Source organism: Lonchura striata, chromosome 6, assembly GCF_050655825.1.
Source record: "Lonchura striata isolate lonStrDom1 chromosome 6, ASM5065582v1, whole genome shotgun sequence".
NCBI classification, from domain to species: domain Eukaryota; kingdom Metazoa; phylum Chordata; class Aves; order Passeriformes; family Estrildidae; genus Lonchura; species Lonchura striata.
The window spans coordinates 33,096,276-33,120,592 of NC_140708.1; the positions used below are offsets into that span (position 1 = coordinate 33,096,276).

Here is a 24,317-nt window from a genome sequence, read left to right on the forward strand (position 1 = left end):
TGGAGGAGTGGATACACCAAGGTTCCTCCTAAATGTAACCCACAGCAGTGTGGGTGTTCCTGGGGTTGTTTCCCCACCCCTCAGTTGGTAGTTACAGGTTCGGGCTGTGGTGGATGTGGAGGAGAGGCGTAATCCAAGTGGGAGAAGGCTGCTCATAACCTCCGCAGGTGCACCGGGGCCGTGCAGTCTGCCGAGAAAAGGTAAAGTGCGACTCGGAGAGCTTTTCCCGGGGAGAGCTGGGGCTGGTTCCCAGCGGGCCGGGCGGTCCCGGAGGGGACACCGTGCTGTCCCGTGGGCAGGGTCACCGTGCTGTCCCGTGGGCAGGGTCACCGTGCTGTCCCGTGGGCAGGGACACCGTGCTGTCCCGTGGGCGGATGCGCGGGGCAGCGGGGATGCGCAGCCGGCTCCGAGCCCGCGCAGCCCGGACAGCCAGGAGGGACGAAAGGCCGGTTCCGCAGCCCGGGTCCTGCCCTGGCTCTGGAGGAGCCCCGGCCGTCGTGCCTCTGGTCCCCCCGCAGGGAATGCCGAGCTCAGTGCGGGAATTGCCGCGGCTTGGCAGGAACACGGCGTGAATCTCTTCGATAAATAAACAGTGCCATGCTGCGTTAGTGATATAAAAATTTCCACCACCACGGAAATCAGACTCAGCCTGTGCTCTGCTGCTTTAATTACTTTGTTTCTAACACTTTTCTGGTGCGGCCAGGGGAAAGTGCTGAGCCTGCCAGGGCTGGCTTTCCAACAGGTTGCGGCTCATGTCTGTAATAGACATCTTTCTGCAAAAGGCACAATAACAACTTGATCACGACTTAATATTCAAGGAAAGACTGATGCCTCTAATGTGTCCAGATACTTCATGAAAGAAATTAGAGTAGCCTTTTTGATTATTTTGCTTAGTAAAGATGAGGTATCACTGTGAGATAAATCATCCAAGCAATCATATTTCCCCACTTTATTCAGTAAAGACTGTGCTGGACGGGCAGTGTGTGTTCTGACCCACTTCTCATCTGTGTGTTGGGGTATCAGCTATGTCATCTTCAGTGTGTGCTCTAGCCACAGGCAAAGTCAGCAGCATAAGCACTTCTGTCAGAATGCACAGTAAGTTTAGCAAAAGCTCTCAGGTCAGAAAAGTGCCTTTTATTCTGTAACTCATGGGTCATTCAGGATCTGATCTGCAGCACGTTGATTTTGACAATACCCCATGTGAGCAGGGCTGCAAGATCACGGTCTCTTTATGGACGGGAGTCTTTGCTGTACAGGGGGAAGAGCCTCTCAAAACTCACTCACTGCAGAACTGGGAGAGGGAGAACAAATAAACTGATTTTGCAGAGCATCTTCTGGAAATTTAATCCTGTTTATCCCTTGGAGAAAAACATTGTCAAAGCTTTTAGACCGAAATTTGTGATGTTTGTTTTAAGAAGTTAAACGTTTCCCCTGTTGTCTTCCTCCTCGCCCTTCAGTTTCAGATCCCACTGTGAGCTGCCCCCAAGCAACTGTGGCTCCTAAGAGAACTTGCTTATTGCCTCCAAACCTTGGCAAGAAGAGAAAAGTAAAATTTATTTATGGAAAATAAGCTGAGAGAGACTGAAAAAGGAGACAGGAAGATTGGTTCCCCCTCTACATCTGAACATCAGATGAGCACGTAGCAGCGAGCCCCCCTCAGCAAGCTGGGGCCATTCCTCAGCAGTGCCAGGAGGTTGCTTGGCTTGTTAACGAATATGTTTTAATAAATATGGAGTGCGATCTTTCCTGCTTTCTCCCCGATTAAAATGAGTGATATTTTGCAATGTTGAAAGATGTGTTGGGAAGGTACTTGCCAAGATGAGCTTTTCTCCCCTTTAATTTGCTTTCCCATCTCTGGTGTCACTCCCCCAAACACAGTACACAGTTACAACTTTTACTCAGCAAGAGTAAGCTGCCATTATATTCATGTGTCCAAGTGAGAATCTGAGCACAAAAATAGGAGTTTTAACTTAGTGTGGTTTAAAAAATATGTATTTTTGATTCATTTTAGAGGTAGACACTATTAAAATTCCCTAGCTTAATGGCTGAGATGATAAAATGAAAATGTCCTTCACTCACCACCCCACCCCCCAGCAAAGCTGCTAAGGAAGGTTGCTACTGCTAATCCTGGGCTAATGCTGATGAGCAGCAGGTGATGATGAAGCTTTCTTTCAATTCCTGTTGCTGAGAGTCTGGCTGGGATAAAAGGCAAAGAATTCATCCTGCAGATTAGTTGATTTAAACCCAAGATAAAACCAAGCTGGTGAAACATCTTGACCTGTCAATGTTTTGTATGAAAACAATGTGAAATCCCACAGCACATGTGGCTGCAAGCAGAGGCTTGCCCAGCTCTGGGTGATGTGCTCCCTGCAAATAGCTCCTGGAAGAATGTCCTTGAGGCATGGCAGAAGAATGACCTTTCCTCTGTGGAATTTGCAGGGCTTGAAGCTCTTGGGGGACACACAGTGGGGCTTCCCCAATGGAGTCATTTTTGTGTTGGTCTCCCTTTGCTTAGCCCAGATCTCCCTGGGATCTGCAGTTTGGTGGGGGTGTTACATGTGCCGAAGGGCGATGCTTGATGCACCTGGCGCTGCAAGGCAGGGTTAGTGTGTCTGTAATCCCTGGTGGGGTGATGCCAGAGGGGATTTCTTAATCCTCTCTTCATTTTGTACCTGTGCAGGTAACCGAGCGTGGCCTGCTTCAGGTATCCTTGTCTGATGTGAGGGGTGTATCATTTGCTGCAGAGACAAGCCTTTCCTGAGAAAAATCCACCCGTTTTTGGAGGAAAAAACAAATAGAGCTGCTTATCAAGAAACACACTTGTCTTTAACTACATAAAGAAAATCTGCTTGTGCAATGACAGGGGCAGAGACTCATCAGGAATCTGGTCTAGTGAGTGCTTTTAATCTGGAGAAAAAATAAATATACGTGTTTGAAATAGAAAGCCAAGAGCTCTACCAGAAAGTGTCACTGAAATCTACCTATGATGTGATGGCAGCCTCACTGATTTCAAAGGAAAAAAATGAGCAGAAAATGGAGTTTGCTGGACAGTTATGCATAAAAACCATCTCCCCAGAAAGCCAGTCCTTGTGGAACACGAGGCAGGGCAGAGCCCTGGGCGAGAGGAGAGGTCATGGAGAGGAGGGCAGGCAGGGCTGGCTGAGCCTCCCTCCCTCCCTCCCGCCAGGGCTGCTCCCTCCAGATGTGATGGGAAAGGAGAGGAGGATGTTGAGGGATTGCCTTTTCTATTATTCCCTCATTTTTATGGGTTTTCCTTCTATCTGTTCCCCAGCCTTCTCCCCAGTGCAGGAGTTACTTTTCCCCCTCAGACAAAATGTTTCTGAGCTCATCACCTGAGACACCCAAGAAGATGATCAGCTGCAGGTAAAGAAATTTGCTTTAGGAATTGGGTTTCTATTCTTCTCCTCTTTTGTTTCTTTTTGTTTTGGGATTTTTTTTCCTTCCAGATTTGTCACCATGAACCTCTTGTCATTTGAGCCCATCTGCATTTTCCTGCTTTCCCAAGGTACGTTTAAAGCTGCCATTTTGCATCAGTGGTTTTTGTCTTGTGCTCTTCCTATCTCCAGCTGGAATTCTTCACTCTGAGGAATAAAAGCCAAGTCAGTGCCTCTCCAGGAGGTTTAGGGATTAATTTCTGAAACATAGTTTCACACAAAAGGGGAGAAAATAATACCTGGAGGAACAGTTTTTCTGAGAATTTGAACATATGACTGATCTGTATGTACAGTGTCTAACTGATGTGGGAAAAACTGATACTCTATTAAAAGTGCATAAATCTATGCAGTGTTTATGGCTGTAATCTCAGAAGCCTAAGGCTGGCCTAGCTCTCATTCTTGCACTGTGTTCCTGCATGCAGTGAGCAGTAAGACTGTCCTTTGTGCTGGAGTCATGTCCTTGTCATTTTTCGTCTCTGTGTCCCTGCCAGAAGGTATTTCCTGACATAGATATACTGCTGCATCACCAAATTATGTTTTGCAACTGTGAAACCTATACAGCAAACCAGCATTTTTGCTGTTATAGGTTAAATCCTGTATGTCTTGTTCATGTCTTGATCCCACAGCTTTGCTAGCATTGGGTATACAACAAATCCACGTTGGCCAGGAGATGATTGGCAAGATCTCAGCTGCTGGCCAGTGTAAGTTTGTTTTTGGAGCATTTTCTATTTCTGAATTTCCTCTTTCTTTGGTTGTTTTGGTGTGTTTTGTTTTGGCATTTTTTAAGCTTTTTGTTGCTGTGGTTATTTACATTTATTAGCCCCTCTTCAGTCGGTGAAGTCCCCAGCAATGCTCTGGCAGTCACAGCACTGTGGCTGCCTCAACCCTGGCCTGGCTTTCTTCCCCATTGCTGCTGGCTCTCCTGGGACGTGATCTACTCTGTATTTCCCAGACTGGCCATTTGCCAACTGGATGGTGTTTCTGTCAGCTCTTCAGAGCCTGCTCCAAGCACTGCTGATGTGAAGAGCTGTGTTTAATTACAGCCTCCATCAGACCTCCCATGTGGGTGGTTTTTCCAGGCTGTGCAGCCAGCACTGCCAGGTTGCTGGGAGCAGGGGAGATGGGGCTCTGGCTGGCCAGTACATGTTCACCTGCAGCTCCCTTGTTGTACTTGCAATCAGTTACTGAGAAACTGTTGTGAATTTGCTCCTTATCACTACTTTTGTCTGTTGTCTGTCAAGGAATGATACATAGGATAATAGGAATGATTACATTCATTCCTATGCCAGGTGTGCCCTCCAGTTCTATCCTGTAGCAGCATGTGTTCAGCTCAGACTTCCCATCCAAGGATGGGTGTTTGGGTGTTTCTCCCTGCTGCAGACATCCTGCTCACGAGTCCCTGAGGAGGAGCTGCATTGCACCCCTCAACTGCAGAGCCACCTGAGGATGCTTCTCCGTGCTGAGCCCCATCTGGGGGCTCTGCAGTTTTCTCTGTGCATGCTGGTGCAGGGATAACAGCCCAGGTTCAGCCCAGCTCCCGGGGCAAGGCTGACAAGCCAGGACAGTGCTGGCAGGGAGGCTGTGCTGCAGCTTGTCCTCGACACAGCACCCCAGGGCAAGGCTGGGTGCCCTGTCAGGAGAGCCAGTGACCCAGAAGGGAATGCCTCACAACTTTCAATCCCTGGAATCTGGTATTAGAAAACCCTAATTATAAACTCAGTTTTTGGCTAGCAGGAATGATTTGGGAAAAGTAGTGACAATAAAAAGATTATAATGGGGGTGGAGTAACATCACTGGCTAAAACAGCTCTTAAGTCAGTGTGCTTGATCTCTATTGAACTTCTGGACTCTTTCCCTTGAAGTTGATTCTGGCAAATGCTGCAGAGGAGACATTAAAATCTCCCTTTAAATGCTTTGGAAATGACTCTTCATAGTCTGTTATTGCCATTTAATTATTTATGTCAGTGAAATTGTGGGTTTCCACTGCAGCAAAAGCACCTCAGAAACTTATACTTGGGAGCAGTCATGCTCATGCAGGCAGGGCTGATACAAAGACACATCTCTGAAGAGGAGATAAAAGGCAGATTTTAATGCAAAGTGTTTATGTCAGTGTCTGGGAGCTGTTCAGCAAATTTGTGTTAAGGAAAATAAGAGCCTGTTTTGAAAAATGTGCTGCAGATGAAACACGCTGGGCTCTGTGGGACTTGATAGCCTTTGCAAATGCCTCCTGGATTTAGGTCTGCCTTGGTCTGGGAGAGCCTGCAGGTCCCACTGGGCAGGGTTCCTCTCCCTGTGTGTCCCCCCTGAGAGCATCTCTCCGTGTTTGCTGGTACCCCCCTGCCCTGCTGCTCCCCTGCTGTCACCAAGGCCAGGCTGGGCTCTGAGCTCCCAGCTGAGCTGAGCTGGAGCTGCTGCAGGCCAGAGCAGGGGTGCATGAGGGCTTTGGGTTGTGAACACTGGCTGCCCCAGTCCATCCTCTGCAATTTGTCTGGATTGTCAGCTCTTGGCTGCCTGCTTCCAGAGACTGAGGCTAACAAAAGTGCAGTTTCACAGTGTATATACTTTTTCTCCTAGTGATGCAGTGCTCTGCCTCATTAGATGTCCTTTTCCTCCTGGATGGCTCCTACAGCATTGGCAAAGGAAGCTTTGAAAGGTCCAAGCACTTTGCAGGCAAGCTCTGTGATGCCTTGGATATCCATCCAGACAGAGTGAGTGTCAGGAATATCTCCTCTAATTTTCAAACAGCTTGGCAGTGTGTCTAAAGGCCAGTGGTAACATGCTGGGTGAATTGCAAAATTCAACCTACCAGCTGCCATGGGGACAGAGTATTTGTTCAGAAAGATGCAGTTTGTGAAGCAGTGGGATTGGAGGATGCTTCTTGATTCTTCAGATTTTAAGCAATTCCTTTTGAAATTGAAACAAGACATAATCCTTCAGATTAAAGATTATGATTTGGGTCTGGTTTGGGTTTTTTGTTTTTTGTTTTTTTTTTTTTTACTGATTTTATTTTGGTTTGGAAAGTCATAGATTGGTTGGATTTTTCTCTTGTTTTTCCTTGGAAAGCTGCAGAATTATTCTCTGGTAAGTTAGCCACCTTTCAGTACAGATGTAAATGATGTAGTGTGCTTGCTCTGCTTCCCCCAGAAGGAGGTGGGTGCTGTGCTGCTGCAGTCTCAGGTCCTGCTCCCTGGATTCAGCCTTGAGGCACCTTTGGAGCTGAATCCTGGGGTTCGTGTCAAGAGACTTAAGCCAGACTGGCTGCGGGTCCAGGTGTGCATCAGTCCCACAACACTGCCTCAGCTGAGGCTCTTGGAGCAGGCTGGGACAGTTGATGGACTTGATTCCATGCCAGAGACTGTCCAAATAAATGTCAGGTCTTTGGGATGGTTGTGTCAGTGGATATTTAATATTTGTAGATTTCGTGATATGTTTTATTTTTTGAATAGCATCTTTCCGCTAGTCTTTCACTTAATCCTCACATAGACTGGACTGAAAATTAGTGTTTTCACTTTTGAAATTGTCACATTCCATAATACTTCTTGTAAGGCTTCAGTGAAGTATTCTGGATGTATTGCCCAGTACAGACCATTCAGTCTATTTGCATTTTCAACTAGAGAAAATGGTTTTAGAGGAACTATTAGAAAAAGTATTGGTTTGTGTTGCCTGCTGTGCTCAGTGCCAGAGGGAGCTACTCTCAGTAATGGCAAGGTTGCACAGTGTATAAATGGGTTGGTGTAGAAGGTTATTTATAAACTTAATGCCCCTGAGGCTGTGAGCTGCTCTGAGTGGATAAAGATAGATTCTGAGCTGCCTCTAACTGCAGCAGAGGCTCCTGTTGCTTCCAGATAAACTTTTTTCCCTTGTTTATAGTCTGCATAAATAATATTGGAGTTCCTGCTCTATTCCTAAGTTCATGTAGAGTGCTCGTGGCTCAACAGCAAAAACATAATTTGCCTCCAAACAATTTAGTCTTCCCAAGTTTGTAAACTGATCAAAGAGTAAAACTTGCACTTGCACCTTTCATGACCTTTCATAACCTTTTCTTTTAGGTCCGTGTGGGAATGATACAGTTTAGCTCAACTCCCCACCTTGAATTCCCACTGGATTCTTATCTAACCAAAAAAGAAGTGAAGGAGAGAATCAAGAGGACTGTGTTCAGGTCAGCTTGTTTTACAGCTCTTCTCTTTCTGGGCTATGAATAATCTCTGGACTGAGGGGGTTTTGAGGTTTAGAAATCTCTGCTTCTGCTGTGCTTACACCAGTGTGATGTCTCCAGGGAGGGAGGTCAATGAACACTGTGGTCCATGATCCACAAGAAACTAAAAATGTGAAACCTGGTCTGAGTGAAAGTTGATAGGAGACAAAGTTTTTGGTGTCCTATTATAACGTGGTAAATTGAGAGTTTTCCAGGTCTTTCTGTCAATTTGAACCAGGCAGTGGGTTATATCTTCCATGGAAAAGCAAACATGTTCTTCCCTCATGGCTGAGCTAAGGCAGCACAGTGTGCTGCTTCATTTTTTGGTGGTTGCAATTTCCTCTGTCCTGTGAGTCAGTGATGAACTGCTGGTCTGCAGATATCTGTGTATGCTCACTGAATTCAAGAGGATCAGGTTTTCAGATGGAAACCTTTTTTTCTTCCTAAATGTTAAGAATTGGATGTCTTCCCATGACCCAAGGAAATGGAGTCAGAAGTCCAAAGAAGAGCTGTCCTTAGAGCCTCTCAAAATCCAAACTTTCCATCTTGGAGAAATATATTTGGATCTACTAAGGATCTGACAATCACCCCAAAATAGCACTTGTTTTGATGTTAGGTGAGGTATTGGTAAGGCCTCTGGGTGTCTACTCTGTTAGCTGACCTGCTTTAGGACTAAGGGTTAGATCAACATTTCCCATGGATATCTGCTGTTTCAGGATATTGTACATATTGCAGGCAAATGTGATCAGTTTTGCAGTTTTCAAGCAAGATCAGCTGGCTGGATTTTGTTGTATTTCTTTTGATTAATTTAGCAAATCAAGAAAACCTCTTGTGTACTGTTACAGGAAAAACTTACAGAAAACAAAGACCTCTCTGGTTGTTGTTTAAACTCTGTGGGAGCAGAGAAGTGAAGTGAATGCTGGCTGGCACTGCATTTCCTTGATGACAACAGAGAGATGCTGACAGATCAAACAGAAATAGTGACTTTTGCCTGGCTATTTAATCTAGTTTAAATGACAAACTGACTTTGTGAAGTCAATAAAATAGTTATGGATGGATTCCAGTTGGCTTCTGAAAAAAATGGTTGTTTGACATCTTGGTTGAGAGGTTCCTTGATGTGCTTCTGATGAGCCTTTGGCCAGTGAGGCATTTCCTGACTTCAGCTCAGAGCTGACAGCACTTGGAAGGAGGCAGCACCAGATAAAGTGAAGCTTTTGTGATTTATTTGGAGACTGCTGGTCTCTCTCTGTGAATGCTGGCCAAATAGCTCTGGAATTTGTTGGCCAGTTCCAGCCATACTCAGTGGTAATCTCAAGCTAAATTTCATATGAATTTCTTTCATATCAGTAAGCAGCTGGTTACAGGAGAGAAACGTTCTTAGTGCTGTCCCTGAAGAAAGACAGCAGGTAAAGTGCAGCTCTCCTTGTATTTCAGAAAATCCTTATTGCAGCAATGCCTCAAACACACTTCTACTGTGTCAAACCACAGTGAAGCTCCAAATGCAAATTAATAAGCAATTTAATTTAATGAGCTCTTTATTAACTTTTTGCAATCCTCAGGGCTCACATGGGCACCGTGTACTGAGTTCATCAAGATTTAGTCACTGGCTATGCACAGTGTATTTTTCCTCATGCAAAGCACTATTCACTGAAACATCTCACAGACATTGGGTCAGAAAAAAAGGCAAATTTGGACTTGCTATGAACACATGGTCACTGAGTATGCTTGGAAATGATGGAGTGCAGAGGAGGAAGAAGTTCAAAGCAAAGAGGCCTGGGAAGTACAGAATTAAAAAAGTTTCTGTGAAAATCAGAAGGTAAATGGAAAAATAGTGAACTTGGGCATGATAAAATGCTTTTCTAGAGCAAGCAAATCAGGAGTCAGGTGCTAAGGTAAAGGATGGATGTCACAAATGAGGTGTGTTTGTGTCAATGCAGACAGAGAACATGAATCCTCCAAGGAAGAAGTGACACTTGTGGTTTGATTCTCCTGGATTGCTCTGGACAGCAATAATAGCAGCCCTTAAGGGCAATTACAGGAAATTATTTATAGCACAACACCTTGAACAAATTAGAAGACAGCTGAAAATGTTCACTCTTCTCTAGTGGCTTTATTATCACCAGGTCTGTGGCACATGTGGGAAGAAGCTGAGCAGGGAGGCTGAGGAGGAGCACCTGGGTGTGGATGGAGGAGAAGCTGAGCCTGAGTCAGCAATCTGTGCTGCCAGCCCGGAAAGCCACCCTTGGGCTGGGCTGCACCAGAGGAGTGAGCAGCAGGTCAGGGAGGTGACTGTGGCTCTCTGGTCCATTGTTTGAGCCCCCTGGAGCACTGCACTGGGTCTGGGGGCACAGCATAACAAGGATGTGGGTCTGTTAGAACGAGTTCTGAGGAGAGCAGCTGAGATCCTCAGAGGGTGGCAGAACCTCTGCTTTGGAGACAGGCTGGGCAGAGAATGTTTTAGGGAGAGATACCTCTGCCTAAATGATGCAAATGAGACCACATGATAACAACATACAGATTTTATTTAACATGGGTTTTATTTACAAGAAATATGAGGGAGAGAGAAATAGGAAAAAGGTCACAGAGAAAAAGAGCAGAAGAGAATTTGGATGGTCTCTGAGGTTCATCCCAAACGAAACCATTCTGTGATGCTAGAGGATGTGTAGATGTGTATTTTAACTTGATATTACTGTTATAATAATAATAATAATTTGCTGCTACTACTATTTTGTTTTCATCATCATCATCTTATTATTATCATCCCTGTTGTTCCCCTTCTTCTTCCTCCTAGTATTTACTTCTGTTTCTTCTTCTGCATCAACTTATTCTTGTCCTTATTCCTTTTCTCATTCCTTCTTATTCTTATTCTTTGATTTCTTTTTCTTATTCTTGTTTAAATTCTTTTTTTAATTTTTTTTTTCTTATTAGCTTTCTTATTCCTTTTCCTGTTTGTATTCTTTTTCTCATTCTTATTCCTTTTTTCTTTTTCTTAATCCTCTTATTATTCCTATTCTTGTTCTAATTATTTTTTTCTTATTCTCATTGTTATTATTATTCTTACTCTTTCTGTTTTCTTGTTCTAATTCTTATGGTTAATTATTTTCTTATTTACTACTACTACTTCTTCATCTTCTTAATCTTCTTCATGTTATTACTAGTCCTACTCCTATTCTTTTTCTCTTTGTGGTGTTTTTTGGTTGTGTTTTGGTGGTGTTGTTTTGTTTTGTTTTTGTTTTGTTTGTTTGTTTTACTAATTATACTATTTCTAAAACCCAACTTCCATCTGTTTTGGACGAACTGTGTCTGGTGAAGTCATGCAGTTGTACAATGGAGTCTTGGAAGCAGTGCCTGTCTGTGCCCATTCCTCATGGATAAAATCCCAAAGGATCAGCATGTAATCCTTTCAGGATGAGGGAAATGTCCTTGGATTCCACCAGGGGAGGTCCCGATGAAATATTCAAAACAATTTTTCCCTGACAGTGTGGTCAGGTATTGATTGCAAGAAGTTCCTCAAGGAGGTGGTGGAGTCTCTATCTTTGGAAATATCAAGTGTCATCTGGCTGTGGCACTTGGGGACATGTTTCAGGGTGATGAAGGTGGTGCCAGGGTGATGATGGGACTGGGTGACCCTCAAGGTCTGCTCCCACCCTGGTGAGTCTGTGGCCTTCATCACTGAGTCCCATGGCCCCAAGTGTCGTGCAGGGGTGCAGTTTGGGGCTGGCCACATGGGTAATGTTTGCTCTTGGGGAGGCCAGCTTGGGATGCTCCACAGAGCTGGGGATTGCTCGGACTGCAGGGCCGTGTCTGGCAAAGGCAGCCCCAGGGCACGGGGCAGGCTGTGGGGCAGCTGCCATCTGCAGGGCCCGGGCTGGTGCTGGCAGCCAGCCCTAATCCTCGGGCTGTGGGGCCAGGCAGGGGCAGCAGAGCAGCCTCCGCAGTGCCCGGCGCAGGCAGGAGGGACGTTTCTTGGATACCTCTTGGCCAATGGACTCTTCCCAGTCGGACACTTCCTGGTAGCTACTGATGTCTCCGTAGGGCAGCTCATGCTCGCTGTATTCTTCCCAGTCAGAGAGATTCTGGGAGCTACCGACTTGTCCTTGGGAAAGGCCTTGCTCTGTGCCTTCCTCCCAGTCTGAAATTTCTTGGCAGCTACCATCATCACCATGGGACAGCTCTTCTGGGATGCATTCATCCCAGTCAGAGGGCTTGTGATGGCTTTGGGCTTCTTCTAAGGACAGGTTCTGCTCCATGCCTTCTTCCCAGTCTGAAATTTCTTGGTAGGTACCAGCATCGCCATGGGACAGCTCTTCCACGATGCATTCATCCCAGTCAGAGAGCTCGTGGTGGCTTCGGGCTTCTTCTAAGGAGAGCTCCTGCTCACTGCTGGCTTCTTGTTGGGACCCTTCCTGGTACCTACCTGCTCCTTCTGGGGACAGTTCTTGCTCAATTCTGGCTTCCCCTTGAGACCCTTCCTTGTAGCTACTGGATTCTTTTAGGGACAGTTCCTGCTCAGTGCAGGCTTTCCCTTGGGACAAGTCCTGGTATCTACCAGCTCCTTCTAGGGACAGGTCCTGCTCAGTTGAGCCTTCTCCTTGGGACCCTTCTTGGTATTTGTTAATTTTTCCCTGGGACAGCTCTGTGTGTTCCTCATCTTTGCACTGAGAACGCTCAAGCTCCTCAGCCAAGGTCTCCTCCTCAGGCTTTTGCTCTTTCAGGGCTGATCCCTTGTCTGCTTCCTTCTGCTCCTCACTGGGGGCTTGGCCTCCCAGCAGGATGGACAAGGGGAGGCAGCAGCCCACAAAGCAGGGGCTTTGTGGGGCTGAGATTGGGCTCTCTTTCCTTCTTCCTCCTGCAGTTGCTGCTTCTAATTCAGCAGCCGTGTTCTGCTCCAGGTCCCTCTGTTCCTCTGGCTGCTGGCCAGATCCCATAAGCACAGCCTTGTGCATGATCTCAGAGCTGATGTGCCTTGCTAAATCCAACGAATCCGGGCTGAATGGAGCAGGGACTGGGCTCTCTGCCAATGGCTCCTCCTCCCTGAGGGCAGGAGAACCTGGTGCCTTTTCCACCTTGGCAGGCATAGGCTCGAGGGGCTCTTCCTCCTCAGCAGCTCCTGCTGGAGCAGCAGCAGCTGCCAGCTCATCCTCCATGGGGCTCCCCAGGGCAGAAGAGGTGCTGGGCAGCTCACAGGCTGCCTCTCCTGCCACCTTGGTGCCCATACTGCTGGTACAGCCAGGGCCCTCCTGGGCACAAGCTTGGGCATTCTCATCCTTCTCTGGGTGCAAGGGTTTGTCCTGTATCTTGTAATCGATTCCTTCTGCCCAGTGGGACAGCCCCTGGCTGCTGACACCTCCTTCCTGTTGGGGCAGCTTTTGGCTGCTCCTGTCTTTTTCCCATTGGGGCAGCTCCTGGACATTGTAGTCTTTTCCTTGTGATAGGTCCTTGTCCCTGTTGTTTCCCACTTGGGACAACTCTGGGATTTCCCTGTCTCCTTCCCGTTGGAACGTTTGGGGATGGCCTCGCAGTGCTTCCAAAGGAGACAGTTCCTCGTATGGCTCCCCTTCCCGCTGGGGCAGCTCTTGGTGTGTCTCATCCTCTCTGTCCGGTTGGTACGACTCCTGGACTGTCACACTTTCTTCCCACTGGTACAGCTCTTGCTGTGTGCCATCTCTCCACTGGACTCTCACACTCACCTCCCTCTGATGCAACTCTCGGTGTCTCACCACTCCCCCTGGGGAAACGTCCTGGATCCTCACATCTTGTTGGTAATACTCTTGGACCGTCACTTCTTCCCAAAGGCAAAACTCTTGGCTGGTAGCACCTCTCCATTGGGAAAGCTCTTGATCCGTGTCATATTCCCAGTCTTTGTCCATGTGGACAAAGGCCCCTCCTCCTCAGTGTCCCAACTGAGCTGCCCCCAGCCACTGCCCGTGAGGTTGTGCAGCCAGCCGGGCCAGGGGCTGGGGGGCTGAGAATTGGGGTTCACCTGTCCTCCTCCGCTCTGCCGTCGTGGGGACACAGGGATCCAGGAGCTGCTTCCTCCTGAGCCAGCGGCTCTCACGGAATGGGCTCCCCAGGGCTCTGTGCCCCTTGGATACCCCCGGCAGGGCAGGGCAGGGCTCTGCCGTGTCACAGGGACCTCTGGGCACCGCCATGTCCCGCATCACCCAGGGCCCTGACACAGCACACCTGTGTCACAAAGGGCCACACCCGGCACCCCTCAACAGCCTAAATGACAACAGCTTTCAGATGGAAAAACAGAAGCTGTAGAGACATTTGGCAAAGATGGAAATAAAATTCAAATATCCAAGAGTTCTGGTTATTGCACCAATTGCAGAAACACTGCACTGTATGCTAGAAGTCTCTTGGAGACCGCTCTGAGTTGGAGAGTCCATAGATGGGACCAGTGGGTAGGAAGATGAGAAGAATGACAGGATTAGACATCCCCGTGGGTATGTTATGTGGTGACAAGCAGAAATAGGCTATGTTTTCCATTACCAGTGGGTAAATTTTGAAACCCAAATAGTAAGTTTAGTAGCAGGGGAGGAATTTCCATTTCTTCTTTTCTGATTATATCTCCCTGCTTTCTAGAGGTGGGAGCACAGAGACAGGTCAGGCTCTGAAGTACATTCTCCACAAGGGCTTCCCTGGTGGCAGAAACTCAAGTGTCCCTGAAGTCCTGATCATCATTTCAGATGGAAAGTCCCAGGGCAGCACTGCAAGGCCTGCAATGCAGGTGAAGGAGAGACACATCACAGTTTTTGCTGTGGGAATCAAGTTTCCAAGGTAGGAAACTCTCCAGAGTGGGAAGTAGACATCCAGCTACTCAAATGGCCAGTCCTGGTGAATGAGAGGTCGTCTTGGGCTAAATATGAGTTTTGGAAAGAGAAAAGGGGTCCTAGTTTTTGCCAGAGCAGTGTTGATCTTCTTTTTCTGTAGCTGTGGGTGTATCTTGGAGATAATCCATACCACTTTATCATGGCTAGAGGTGGGGGAAAGGGACTTTCTCCCTCCAGAGAGGAAGGGCATTCCTTCCTTCCGGAGATGAGAAAGTGTGATGGACAAAACAGTCAGTGTTGAGATGGACTTTCCAAGTAAATTGATTTTGTCTTATATTTTTTGTTATTAATATTTTTATTGCTGTTGTTGTTGCTCAATTTCTCATTTAGTTTCTGTTCCCAGTAAATGGTTCTTATTGTAATTCATGAATTTTGGATTTTGTGTTTCCAGCTGGAGGTGAGAGGGGAAGCAAGTGGGTTTCAGTGAGAGCGCTACATTGGCAAATACCATACTTAAACCATGACAAAAAAGAACTTGCAGGGTAATACAGGCATGGGGGAAACACTGACTTGGTGGCTGATGTAGAAGAAGCACCAGAGTTGATGAAGGAAACTTTTCCACTCAGTAGAGCTATGCTGCTGCCTGAGACTAAACACGCCAGGATCTTGGAAACCGAAGAGTGTCATGGTTTTGCATTAACTCTCTATTGCACAGGGCTGGTTTTGACTCTTAATTCGTTGTGGGGGAGGCTGAGCAGCTGACCTGTGCTTTGCTTGGCAGGTGGGAGGAGCTGCAGGTGCTGGCCAGCGAGCCCCCTGAGCGGCACCTGCTCTTTGCTGGAGATGCTGACGACGCTGCCAACGGCCTGTACAGCACCTTGAGTGACCCTGTCTGCACTGCCACCACTCCAGGTGACCCTGCTGGCCACGCCTCCATGCCCATGCTTTAGCTTGGACACGGCACTGAGTGGGGAAGAGAAGGCAGTGTCAGGAAGCGTTCTGGGGAATTAGGAGGTGTTGCACTTCGAGGTAACCTGCTTCTGGTGGCCAAACAGGATGGCATGCTCTCCAAATACCTCCAAGCTGCAGAATCCTAGATCTTTCTGCATCCTGATTCACCTCTGAAAATGGGAATATTGGCTTTTGCTCATGTGACAGGGGATAGGGGGATAAAGGCAGTTGTGTTAAATTTTCTAATGTTCTTAGCTGTGTGTTGGGGGGAGGCACCTGGGGCTTGCAGGAGTTAGGATAGAACTAGAGTGATCCAAAAGTAGCAGAAAATCAAAGACATGAATGATAAAGGCACCAAAGGGGCTGAAAAGCTATTATTGAACAGTGAGAGATTTATAGCAAAGCAAAGGAGGCTGAATATTTAGGTTCCCAGAAAGTGGAGTAGGCTGGTGATCTTTGCAACAGGAAATGAAATCTCTCCTCTGGTGTCTCACAGAGGCTCTTGGAAGCTCTGTGCAGTCTGTAGTTGTCAGGTAGTTGAAAACAGTTGTCTGCTCTTACAGCCTTCCTATTTTCAGGCAGTTGATGCTAGTTTGCCTTTTACTTTGCTGTACAGGCTGCAAAGTTGAGTCCCACCCTTGTGAGCGCAGGACCCTGGAGACTGTGAAAGAGCTGGCTGGCAGCTATGTGTGCTGGAAAGGCTCAAAGCAGCCCAATGCAGTGCAGGCTTCGCTGTGCCCTTTCACCAGGTAAGCTGGGCACCCACATCCCTAAAAAGGAGTGGGGCTGAGGATAACAAATACAGTAATCAGGCTTTTACTGATCTTGACTCTTTACTGGGATGAAGATCCCTCAGAAGACACATGCAAATGGTCTCTAGTCCTAAGAAGAGTCTCTGCTCTGATCATTGGCTGAGAAACAAGCAAACAAAATAGTTTTTGAGTCTTAAAAATACATCCATAATTTTAAAATTTAAAGAATACAGTTGAATGTTGCGCTATGACACATAATAACTCATGCACGCACGCTAGATACAAAAGAGGGAAAAGAGAGCAAGAAGGAGAGAACTTTATTTCTGACCTTGAGTATATAAAATTCCAAAAGTGGCAGTGGATTGGAGGAGGAAATTGCCATCTCTCCAACCACACTGGTCAAACCAACAGTCCATCAATTCTCTTCTCCCACAAAGAGGAATGTAAAACAATCATTATTTACATGACAGTGCATGAGAACTTCAGTAGAAGTACGTAAACATCAGAAGGCATAGAAAACTTTTAGAAGAACTTTAAAAGTTTCAAAAGAACAGGGTGACAGTTGAATTTTAAAAAAAGGGTAGATTAGATGAAATTATGCTTTTCCTTTTGCCGTCTCATTTAAAACTGACTGTTTTTAAAAAATGCTTGCTTTGAAAACCTGTGTTTTCAAAGGAAAATTTGTTCCATAGAAAACAGTTAGGTCCACTTTGAAGGCAGCTTGTTAATATTTTAATTAATGACAGGTCTTATTCTTCCTGTTTCAGGTGGAAGCGAGTCTTGATAAAACACCCATCCAGATGCTTCAGAACTGTATGTCCAGGTGGGATTTTGCTCTTCCAAAACTTTAATTTATGAAGCAAGAAAGGTAATAACTAAAGAACAAAAAGACAGGGATTTGCTTTCACTTCTCAAAAATTTCGTTCTGAGTGAGAGACTCTGATCAGTAGATATTTAATCCATTTTTTGCTTCTCGTGGGTATCTGTGACCAGAGTTCTTTTGGATTAAAATGCCTCCCAGTAATTTCTCCTCCACTTGAGGAGCCAGTGAATTCTCATCTGTTCATGTCCTGGGGGCAGAGTAGTGCACTGCTTCCCCATGCCTGCAGCGAGTCACTGTTCTCCAGCCAGGGGATCATGCAGCGATGCCTCCAGTCATACCCTTGGTACCATAAGCACAATCAGGTTAGTGGGGAGCCTGACACATGCTGATCACCAGCCTATTTTTGTGGCTGTTGAAATAGCTGTGGTCCTTCAGTCCTTTTTGCAAGTTCAGGTGATAGCAGTTTCATTTTCTTTATCAGTACAACACTGCCCAAGCAGCAGGCCAGACCCTGACCCCTTCATGGCTGCTGAAAATCTGTCAGGGCTGCAGGACCTTTAGCAATTCTCTGTTTATACAGATATGGTGTCACTGGCATTGTTCCAAATCAAATGAATTTAGAGTCTGGTTTGCTTTCTTGCCACAACCTGCTGGAGAGCCATCCCAAATGGAAATTACCCTGGAGAAAAGAGTACACATGGCCTTGTGTAGCCTAGTTCAAACTCTCTAGCAAGAGGGGCAGAGCTGTGACCCTTTTTCCACTAACAGTGGTGCTCATGCTGGCAGAGGATGGGGAGGGACAGCCTCCCTGCTGATGACCTGTCTTTCTTTTCCCTGTCCTGTTCAGACCCTTGTGACTCCCAGCCATGCCAGAATGGTGGCACGTGTGTCCCAGAGGGACTGGACAGATACCACTGTCTCTGCCTGCTGGGGTATGGAGGAGACACCCACTGTGGTAGGTGTGAGGCTGTGCTCTGTCTCCTTCCCCCTTGGCCAAATCCTGCCTTTGTGACACCCTTTGTGTCACCCTGGGGACAACTGGGGTGGGACCACAGTCCTTGGGCTTTTCTGCAAAAGGCAGGCTGAGTTTACTCTCATGCTGATGATGACTGTGTCCAGTGACTGGGTCCTGCTCTTCAGACACCCTGTGGGTATGAAGAGCACCAATATTGACAGTCTCACCTGGCACGGCTGCCTTTGTGTCTAAATGCAGGTGCCATGGGATCAGCAGTACAGAGTCACTGGGAGAGACATGGATGTTCCTGTTGGTCCCCTCCCCACATACATGGGTGCAGCAGGAGCTCCTGGTTTTGGAGGGTTTAAAGTGAAAAAGCCAAAAGCTCCTGATCATTAGAAAACACTTTGTACTTTCCCCAGAACCAAAGCTCCAGCTTCAGTCTCAGGGTGTCATAGGTGAGGGTCTGGTGCTTGGACTCTCTCCTTTCTTTAGTATGTGATTGTGTCATTCAGAGTGTTCTGCCCACAGCACTGAGAGAGTGGAGCTGTAATTTCTGATTTGAAGTTTGCCATCCAAAATGTCATGAATTCTCATGGATATTTCCTGTCTTTAAAGGCTTATATGGCACCCAAGCAAAACAAAGCCTGCCCCTGGCTCATTTGTCCTCTGTGTCGTGATATGAATGGCAAAATGTTTGGGTTGCTGGACACAATGTCCCCTCTCCACAGGGCTTCCAGCAGGCTGGGGTTGCCCTGCAAATGGCTAATTGCCTTCTCCCTTTCCAGCAGCAAAGCTGAGCCTCGAGTGTGGCGTGGATCTGCTTTTCCTGATGGACAGCTCAGCAGGGGTCACGCTGGAAGGGTTCCTGCGCTTCAAGGCCTTCCTCAAGAGATTCCTCCAAGCTGTGGTGGGCCAGGACTCGCCAATGAGCGTGGGGGTGGCCCAGTACGATGACAGTGTCAAGGTACCCATTGAACTGGGCCAACACAAGGACACACTCAGTCTCATGAAGAGTATTGATGCCTTGAATTTCAGTGGAGGAAGAACCCTGACAGGCAGAGCCCTGCAATACATTGCACAGCACGGTTTCAGGAGTACCCCAGTCTTTGCAGATGTGCAGGATGATCTCCCACGTGTGGTTGTCCTGCTCACTGACTCCAAGTCCCAGGATTCGGTGTCAGAAGCCGCTAAGTATGCGAAGGACCAAAATCTGTTCTTGATCGGCATAGGCAGCAGCTTCATGAGAGCAGAGCTCACCATGGTGACTGGCAATCCACAGCAGACCATTGTCTACTCGGACCCTCAGGACCTCTTCAATAGGATGCCAGAGCTGCAGAGAAAAATCTGCAGTGTGGGAAATCCTGAAGGTAAGACTGTGGTATGAGCATTGTGGGACAAGTTTGCCAAACCATGCAGAGGTGTCCTGAATTCCAGCAGGGAGGAGGGGAGGACAGGACAAACATCCTTGTTTTTGTTTGTCAGTCACAGATCCAGGGACTAACCTTCCATGAGTGATTTTTTGTGATGGATCTCTACCTATGGGTGTGAAAGAGACATAGATCACCCTTCGTAATCGGTGATCAGCAGTGTTGAATTTTGCCCACAATTTCCTCTCAATGCTGTTTTTCTGTCAGAAAAGAGTGGATATATATTCTGAGAAATACCATCTTTGTGCTCCTTTCCACAGGCTGCCAGGCCCAGTCTCTTGATTTGGCATTTGCTGTGGATGCCTCATCTGGAGTTGGCCTGGAGAACTTTCTGCGTCTGAGGCACTTTGTCAGGAGCAGCTGTTTGCACTTCATCATCAACAGGGATGGCACCCAAATTGCCCTGGTGACCTATGGCAGCAAAGCTCACACTGTGTTTGCTTTGGACACCCACACAAGCAGCTCTGCTGTTCTGCAGGCCATCGACCAGGTGCCTTTCCTTGGGGCCTCAGCCTCTGCAGGCAGTGCCTTGCTGCACATTTACAGTGACGTAATGACTGTGCAGAAGGGAGCAAGACCTGGTGTCAGCAAGGTGGTGGTGCTGCTCACCAATGGAGGGGGCATGCAGGATGCAGCTGCCCCAGCTCAGCAGCTGAGGCGCAATGGCATCTTGGTGTTCGTGGTTGTTGTTGGGGACACAGAGAGGGACACGCTGCTGAGAGTAGCTGGGTCACCCAACTACCTGGTGCACATCTCCTCCTATGAAGACCTGCAGTATTACCAAGGCCTTATCATTGAAAGGATCTGTGAAGGTAGGAGAGCCTCCAGTCATCACTCTGTCAGTGCCACCAGCTGCTGCTGTTGTAGGCTTTCTGGTGTTTTACTGACTGAACTTGATACTCGATATCTTTTGCATTTGTACTTGATATCTTTTGCATTTGTACTTGATATCTTCTTGCGTACTCTATTTGCTATCTTTTGCGTTTTACGGATGGGGAAACTATGACACAGAGGTCTGATGACTGTCCAAAGCAATCCTGCAGGAATTAGTAACCAGCTTTCTTATGATTCAGTCCGTGGGTGAGAGTGGGCATAGTGTGACTGGCTCTTTCCAGCCCTGCTAGATCTAGGTGCTGCTTTCTCTGACGGAAAAAAACATTTGCTCTTTTTCTGACGTTCCTTAAATCTGTAGAATTTGCTGTGTGTTACTGAACCCCTTCAGTGTTGCTGGGCTGGGGTGGACTTAATGATCCCCTTTTTTGTGCTGGTCTCTGCTCTCTTGTCCAGCAGGTTTGTGACCAGGTGTTTGTAAAGTGAGTCTGCAATCTCATCACTCCTGTTCATCCTTAATATCCCACTACTGAAATTATCATGCAGGCTTTTGAGATTTTGTGTTGCACTTTATTTAATCTTAAAATCAGAATCTGCCAATTTTGAAGCCCTCAGACTGTTAAACTAGGCCTTCAGACAAATTGTGATTTATCTTATTTGTAGGACCAAGTCCTTATCCTCAAAGTGGAAGAATTTGTGCAGAAACTCATGTTTGGGAGTAGAAAAAAAAGGTGAATTTTCTTCAAAACTTTTAGTCATGAGTGCCAGTCCTCAGCTGGGGAAAAAAATATGTCTCTAATACTAAATTTGAAACAGTTGCATGTTGTCTAGAAATCAGCTTTTCAGAAAGGACAGCAGCCCTAATTTTCAGACAGTGACAATGAAAGTCCTCTTAGTTAAAATACCATGCCTTGTTGTCTCATTCAAAATAGCCTAAGTTTAACATTTATCCATTTGGTTATATTTTAACATGTTTAGAAGATCAAAAAAAAACCACATTTGAGCTTCAGCACAGAGGTCTTTTTCATCTCTGGGCATGCCTGTGTCTCTTTCAGGCTTAGAAAGAGCTACAGCATCATCTCTTTGGGGTGAGGAGTTGCTCTCCTGGCAGGCTCTGCAGATGGTTTCTACCTGGAGCTTTTCAGTGTGTTTCTGTTGCAGTGCTACTTTCAGCTGTGTTATTACAAAAACAATGTACTGTACCTTGAAATTAGCTAAAATGCCAGGGGTGAAGGGGAAGAGACAGCAAGGTTCAATGAGTCAGGGTAATAACATATCATTTCCTGAGGCTGAATTGCTGCTTTCATTTCATGTGCAGGTAAATCACAGTTTGTAGTAGATAGGCTGGGACCAAGGGCGATGTAAAGATAAGCCCTTCACTCAGTCTTCTACTCCCAAACCCAAGGCTTAATAACAGAATCATTGTCTATGAAAGGACTTTAAAAAATTATGATTCATTATAGAAGTATTTGAGAAACAGACAGACTCTGCCTCTGTATACCTGGAATATGGCATTAGTTCTGAGGCTCATCCAAAAAGAGTCCAGAAAAAGAGGACCCAGGATTTAGGAGAAAAGTTCCCAATAATTAACTATATATGAATCAGGTTAATGGAGGTACAAGTTATTAGGATCATCAAAGTGCAAGAACCTTATTTAAGGTATGATAACAGCAGGCTTTAGTTCAGAGAAATGGTGTGGGAGAATGATTTCTCACAGCAGGGACTGCGAGGTTATGCTGTGGAGCATCCCTGGGGGGATGAGGTGGACACATAGAGAGAGCACCAGGGAACAGCTCCCTGGGGAATAGCAGCTGGAAGATGAGTGGTGTGTCCAAGAGATCCAGCTTTCATTGCCAGTGGCTTTTCCAGCCCAATGAAGGTGAAAATGTCCATCCCTGGGAATACACTCTCAGGCAGGACCCCAGCTCAGAAATTCCATGATGACAAAAATGTTTTTGAACCTGGCTTGATTCCCTGTAAAATCAACTGGAGCTAAAGACTGATATGTCTCAGGTCTAGGACTGTCAAAAAAGAAAAAAAAAAAAATCAGTTATAATTTTGCCAGTGTTAGGTGTAGGTTGAAACTTGATGTTCAGAGGGAAAATGAGCACAATGTCTGTTAAGCTGTAGAAAGCTCTCTGGCATATAGGGGATTTTATTTGTATTCTTTTCCCTTCCCCTTTTTGTATTTTCTCAGTGATTTTTCTACCCTGGAGCAAAGGGTAAAGCAGGCAGCTCTACACCACGTAGTAGCTGAGCAGAGGAATTTCACACCCTCACCAACACTGCAGTGGTGCTGCCAGCAGACTGGAAGCAAATTCCTCTGGGATGCTGCTACTTAGCCTAATGTATTGGCAGCAAGGCAGAGTGGAGCACTGCCAGCCCTGCTGACAGCTGGGCTCTGTTGTGCTGAGAGGGTTGGGAAAGCTGTCACGTACTTCATAACAGCAGGGCTAATAACTTGGGCTGTGCTTGCAGGCTTCTCTCAACCCCCCTAGAAAAGAAGCCCAGAAATTTTCCCTGTGTTGTTTTCATGCCATCCTTGCTTCCCAGCTGGCAACTTCTCCTTATTCCTCTCCAGTGGAAACTTTTATCCTCTCTGGGGCAAAGTGGGGTTTGAATGTCAGTGGCATTTGGGATTTTGAACCTGTTAGAGCAGGGTATGTGTCTTGCTCTGTGTTGTCCATGTCTGGTGTGGGGAGTTTGGGGGTGCTCACAGCTCTGCAGATGCTCCATTTTGCTTTTCTGGGATATGCAGCCTATCATTAAGTTTCTCTTTTAAGCTTTATTAGGAATACTGTCCTCCAGATTAGGACACCTAGGAAAGCCATTCTGTTCTCTAGGTTGAACCATCAAGACTGGGTTATGGCTTGTACCCTCTGCCATGTTTAAATATTTCTCCAGTCCCATTAGCCCCTGATGACATTTTTTGCAGCGTTCCTGATGGATTTGGGTCTTAGCTTGTAATAATGCAGATGTGCTGAGCCTGCTGCTCTGTTTGTGTCTGTTGCAGAAGCAAGAAGCCCCGTGAACCTGTGCAAACCCAACCCCTGCATGAACCAGGGCGTGTGCATCCTTGGGCCAGGGAGCTACCGCTGCGAGTGCCACGGCTGGGAGGGACCCCACTGTGAGAGCAGTAAGCATCAGCAGCCCCTCCAAACTGATCCCACCTCTCCCTGGAGCAAAGAAACAGCTGTAGCTCCTGGACAGCTGTTTGGTGGCCAGGCCTTGGTGCTGACATGGTCTCTGTCTTATGGAAAGTGGTGAGGTTTGGGCTGCTGAGGGGAGCAAGGGCTTCTATCAAGAAGCTGTGCATTTTTATACATTCACTAAGGGAGTTGACTTGGGAGGGTGGTCCAAGGTCTAGTAATTTTGGTAATCTTCCTCTCTGTTCCCCTTTTCCCTCTGCCCTCTAGAAGAAACAATCTTTCCTAGGTTTTCCTAGGTGCAAAGATTTGACTCTCTTTAAATGGGAGGGAGCTGTTTCTGTTGGAGCAGGTGCCCTCCTATCCCTTTCCATGGTGTAAAAGCCTCCCCATTGCCCTCCTTCTCTTCAGCAAGGGAGCAATGGCCAGGAGTGGAGAGTCTCTGGCTCCCTAGAGGTGGCCCTGTGCCTACAGCACAAAATTTTCAATTTAAGTGGGTTTTCCCTTTGCCCAATATTTTGCTTTTTACCTGAATTCTGACTTCCAGCCTGTGGCCTCTAGTATCTGTCATCTAAAGGAATGCTTGTTTGGTTGTTTTGGACTGAGTGTGACCTTATCCCGTGGTCCTCAAGCTCTCATCCCACATCTGTGCCTCTCTTCTGCCACAGGAGTTCTCCGGGGTGATTCTCCAAGATCTCCAGCCCTTCCTCCACGTTCCCATGTGCAGTGGAGTCCAAGGGGTTTGCAGCACTTCTCCAGTGCCCTCCAGCACAGCAGAAGGCAAATGGATCAGAGGCATTGACACAGATGAGCCGAGTGCTCCAGTTCTCCATCCAGGAACACTTCCTGCCACTCACAGGCACCACCAGGAGCTGCCCTTGGTAGTGATGGAGTTGCTCCAGCACAGAGACTGTGTTGAGGCCATTCCCAATTCCTGCATTGCACAAACTGGGCTTCCCAGCACTCTCTTTCTTTTATAATTGAAGTAAATATTTGTGTTTAAA

The 24,317-nt window shown here is 46.8% G+C and overlaps 1 protein-coding gene across 10 annotated transcripts; it reads left to right on the forward strand.

Annotated features, from left to right (window-relative positions):
- Window positions 1-61: 61 nt before the first annotated feature.
- VWA2 (von Willebrand factor A domain containing 2) lies at window positions 62-24,317 on the forward strand. Of its 10 annotated transcripts, none has more exons than XM_021526019.3 (15): window positions 62-200; window positions 3,293-3,384; window positions 3,468-3,526; window positions 4,082-4,156; window positions 6,029-6,162; window positions 7,504-7,613; window positions 14,238-14,432; window positions 15,207-15,337; window positions 15,993-16,125; window positions 16,896-16,951; window positions 17,799-17,906; window positions 18,695-19,276; window positions 19,597-20,148; window positions 23,181-23,303; window positions 23,982-24,317. In XM_021526019.3, the coding sequence occupies exons 2-15, from the start codon at window positions 3,335-3,337 to the stop codon at window positions 24,113-24,115; spliced, it is 2,442 nt and encodes an 813-aa protein (XP_021381694.3). In that variant the 5' UTR covers window positions 62-200; window positions 3,293-3,334; the 3' UTR covers window positions 24,116-24,317. The 10 variants fall into 10 exon arrangements, with proteins under 10 accessions (XP_021381694.3, XP_085438960.1, XP_085438961.1 ...); XM_085582834.1 differs by having other exon boundaries at window positions 18,698-19,276; XM_085582835.1 differs by lacking the exon at window positions 4,082-4,156.

Coding starts and splice junctions, on each gene's coding strand:
- VWA2 (XM_021526019.3), top strand. CDS start 3,335: ATGTTTCTGAGCTCATCACCTGAGACACCCAAGAAGATGATCAGCTGC. Junction 3,527..4,081: donor CATTTTCCTGCTTTCCCAAG/GTACGTTTAAAG, acceptor TTGATCCCACAG/CTTTGCTAGCATTGGGTATA. Junction 16,126..16,895: donor TCGCTGTGCCCTTTCACCAG/GTAAGCTGGGCA, acceptor TTCCTGTTTCAG/GTGGAAGCGAGTCTTGATAA.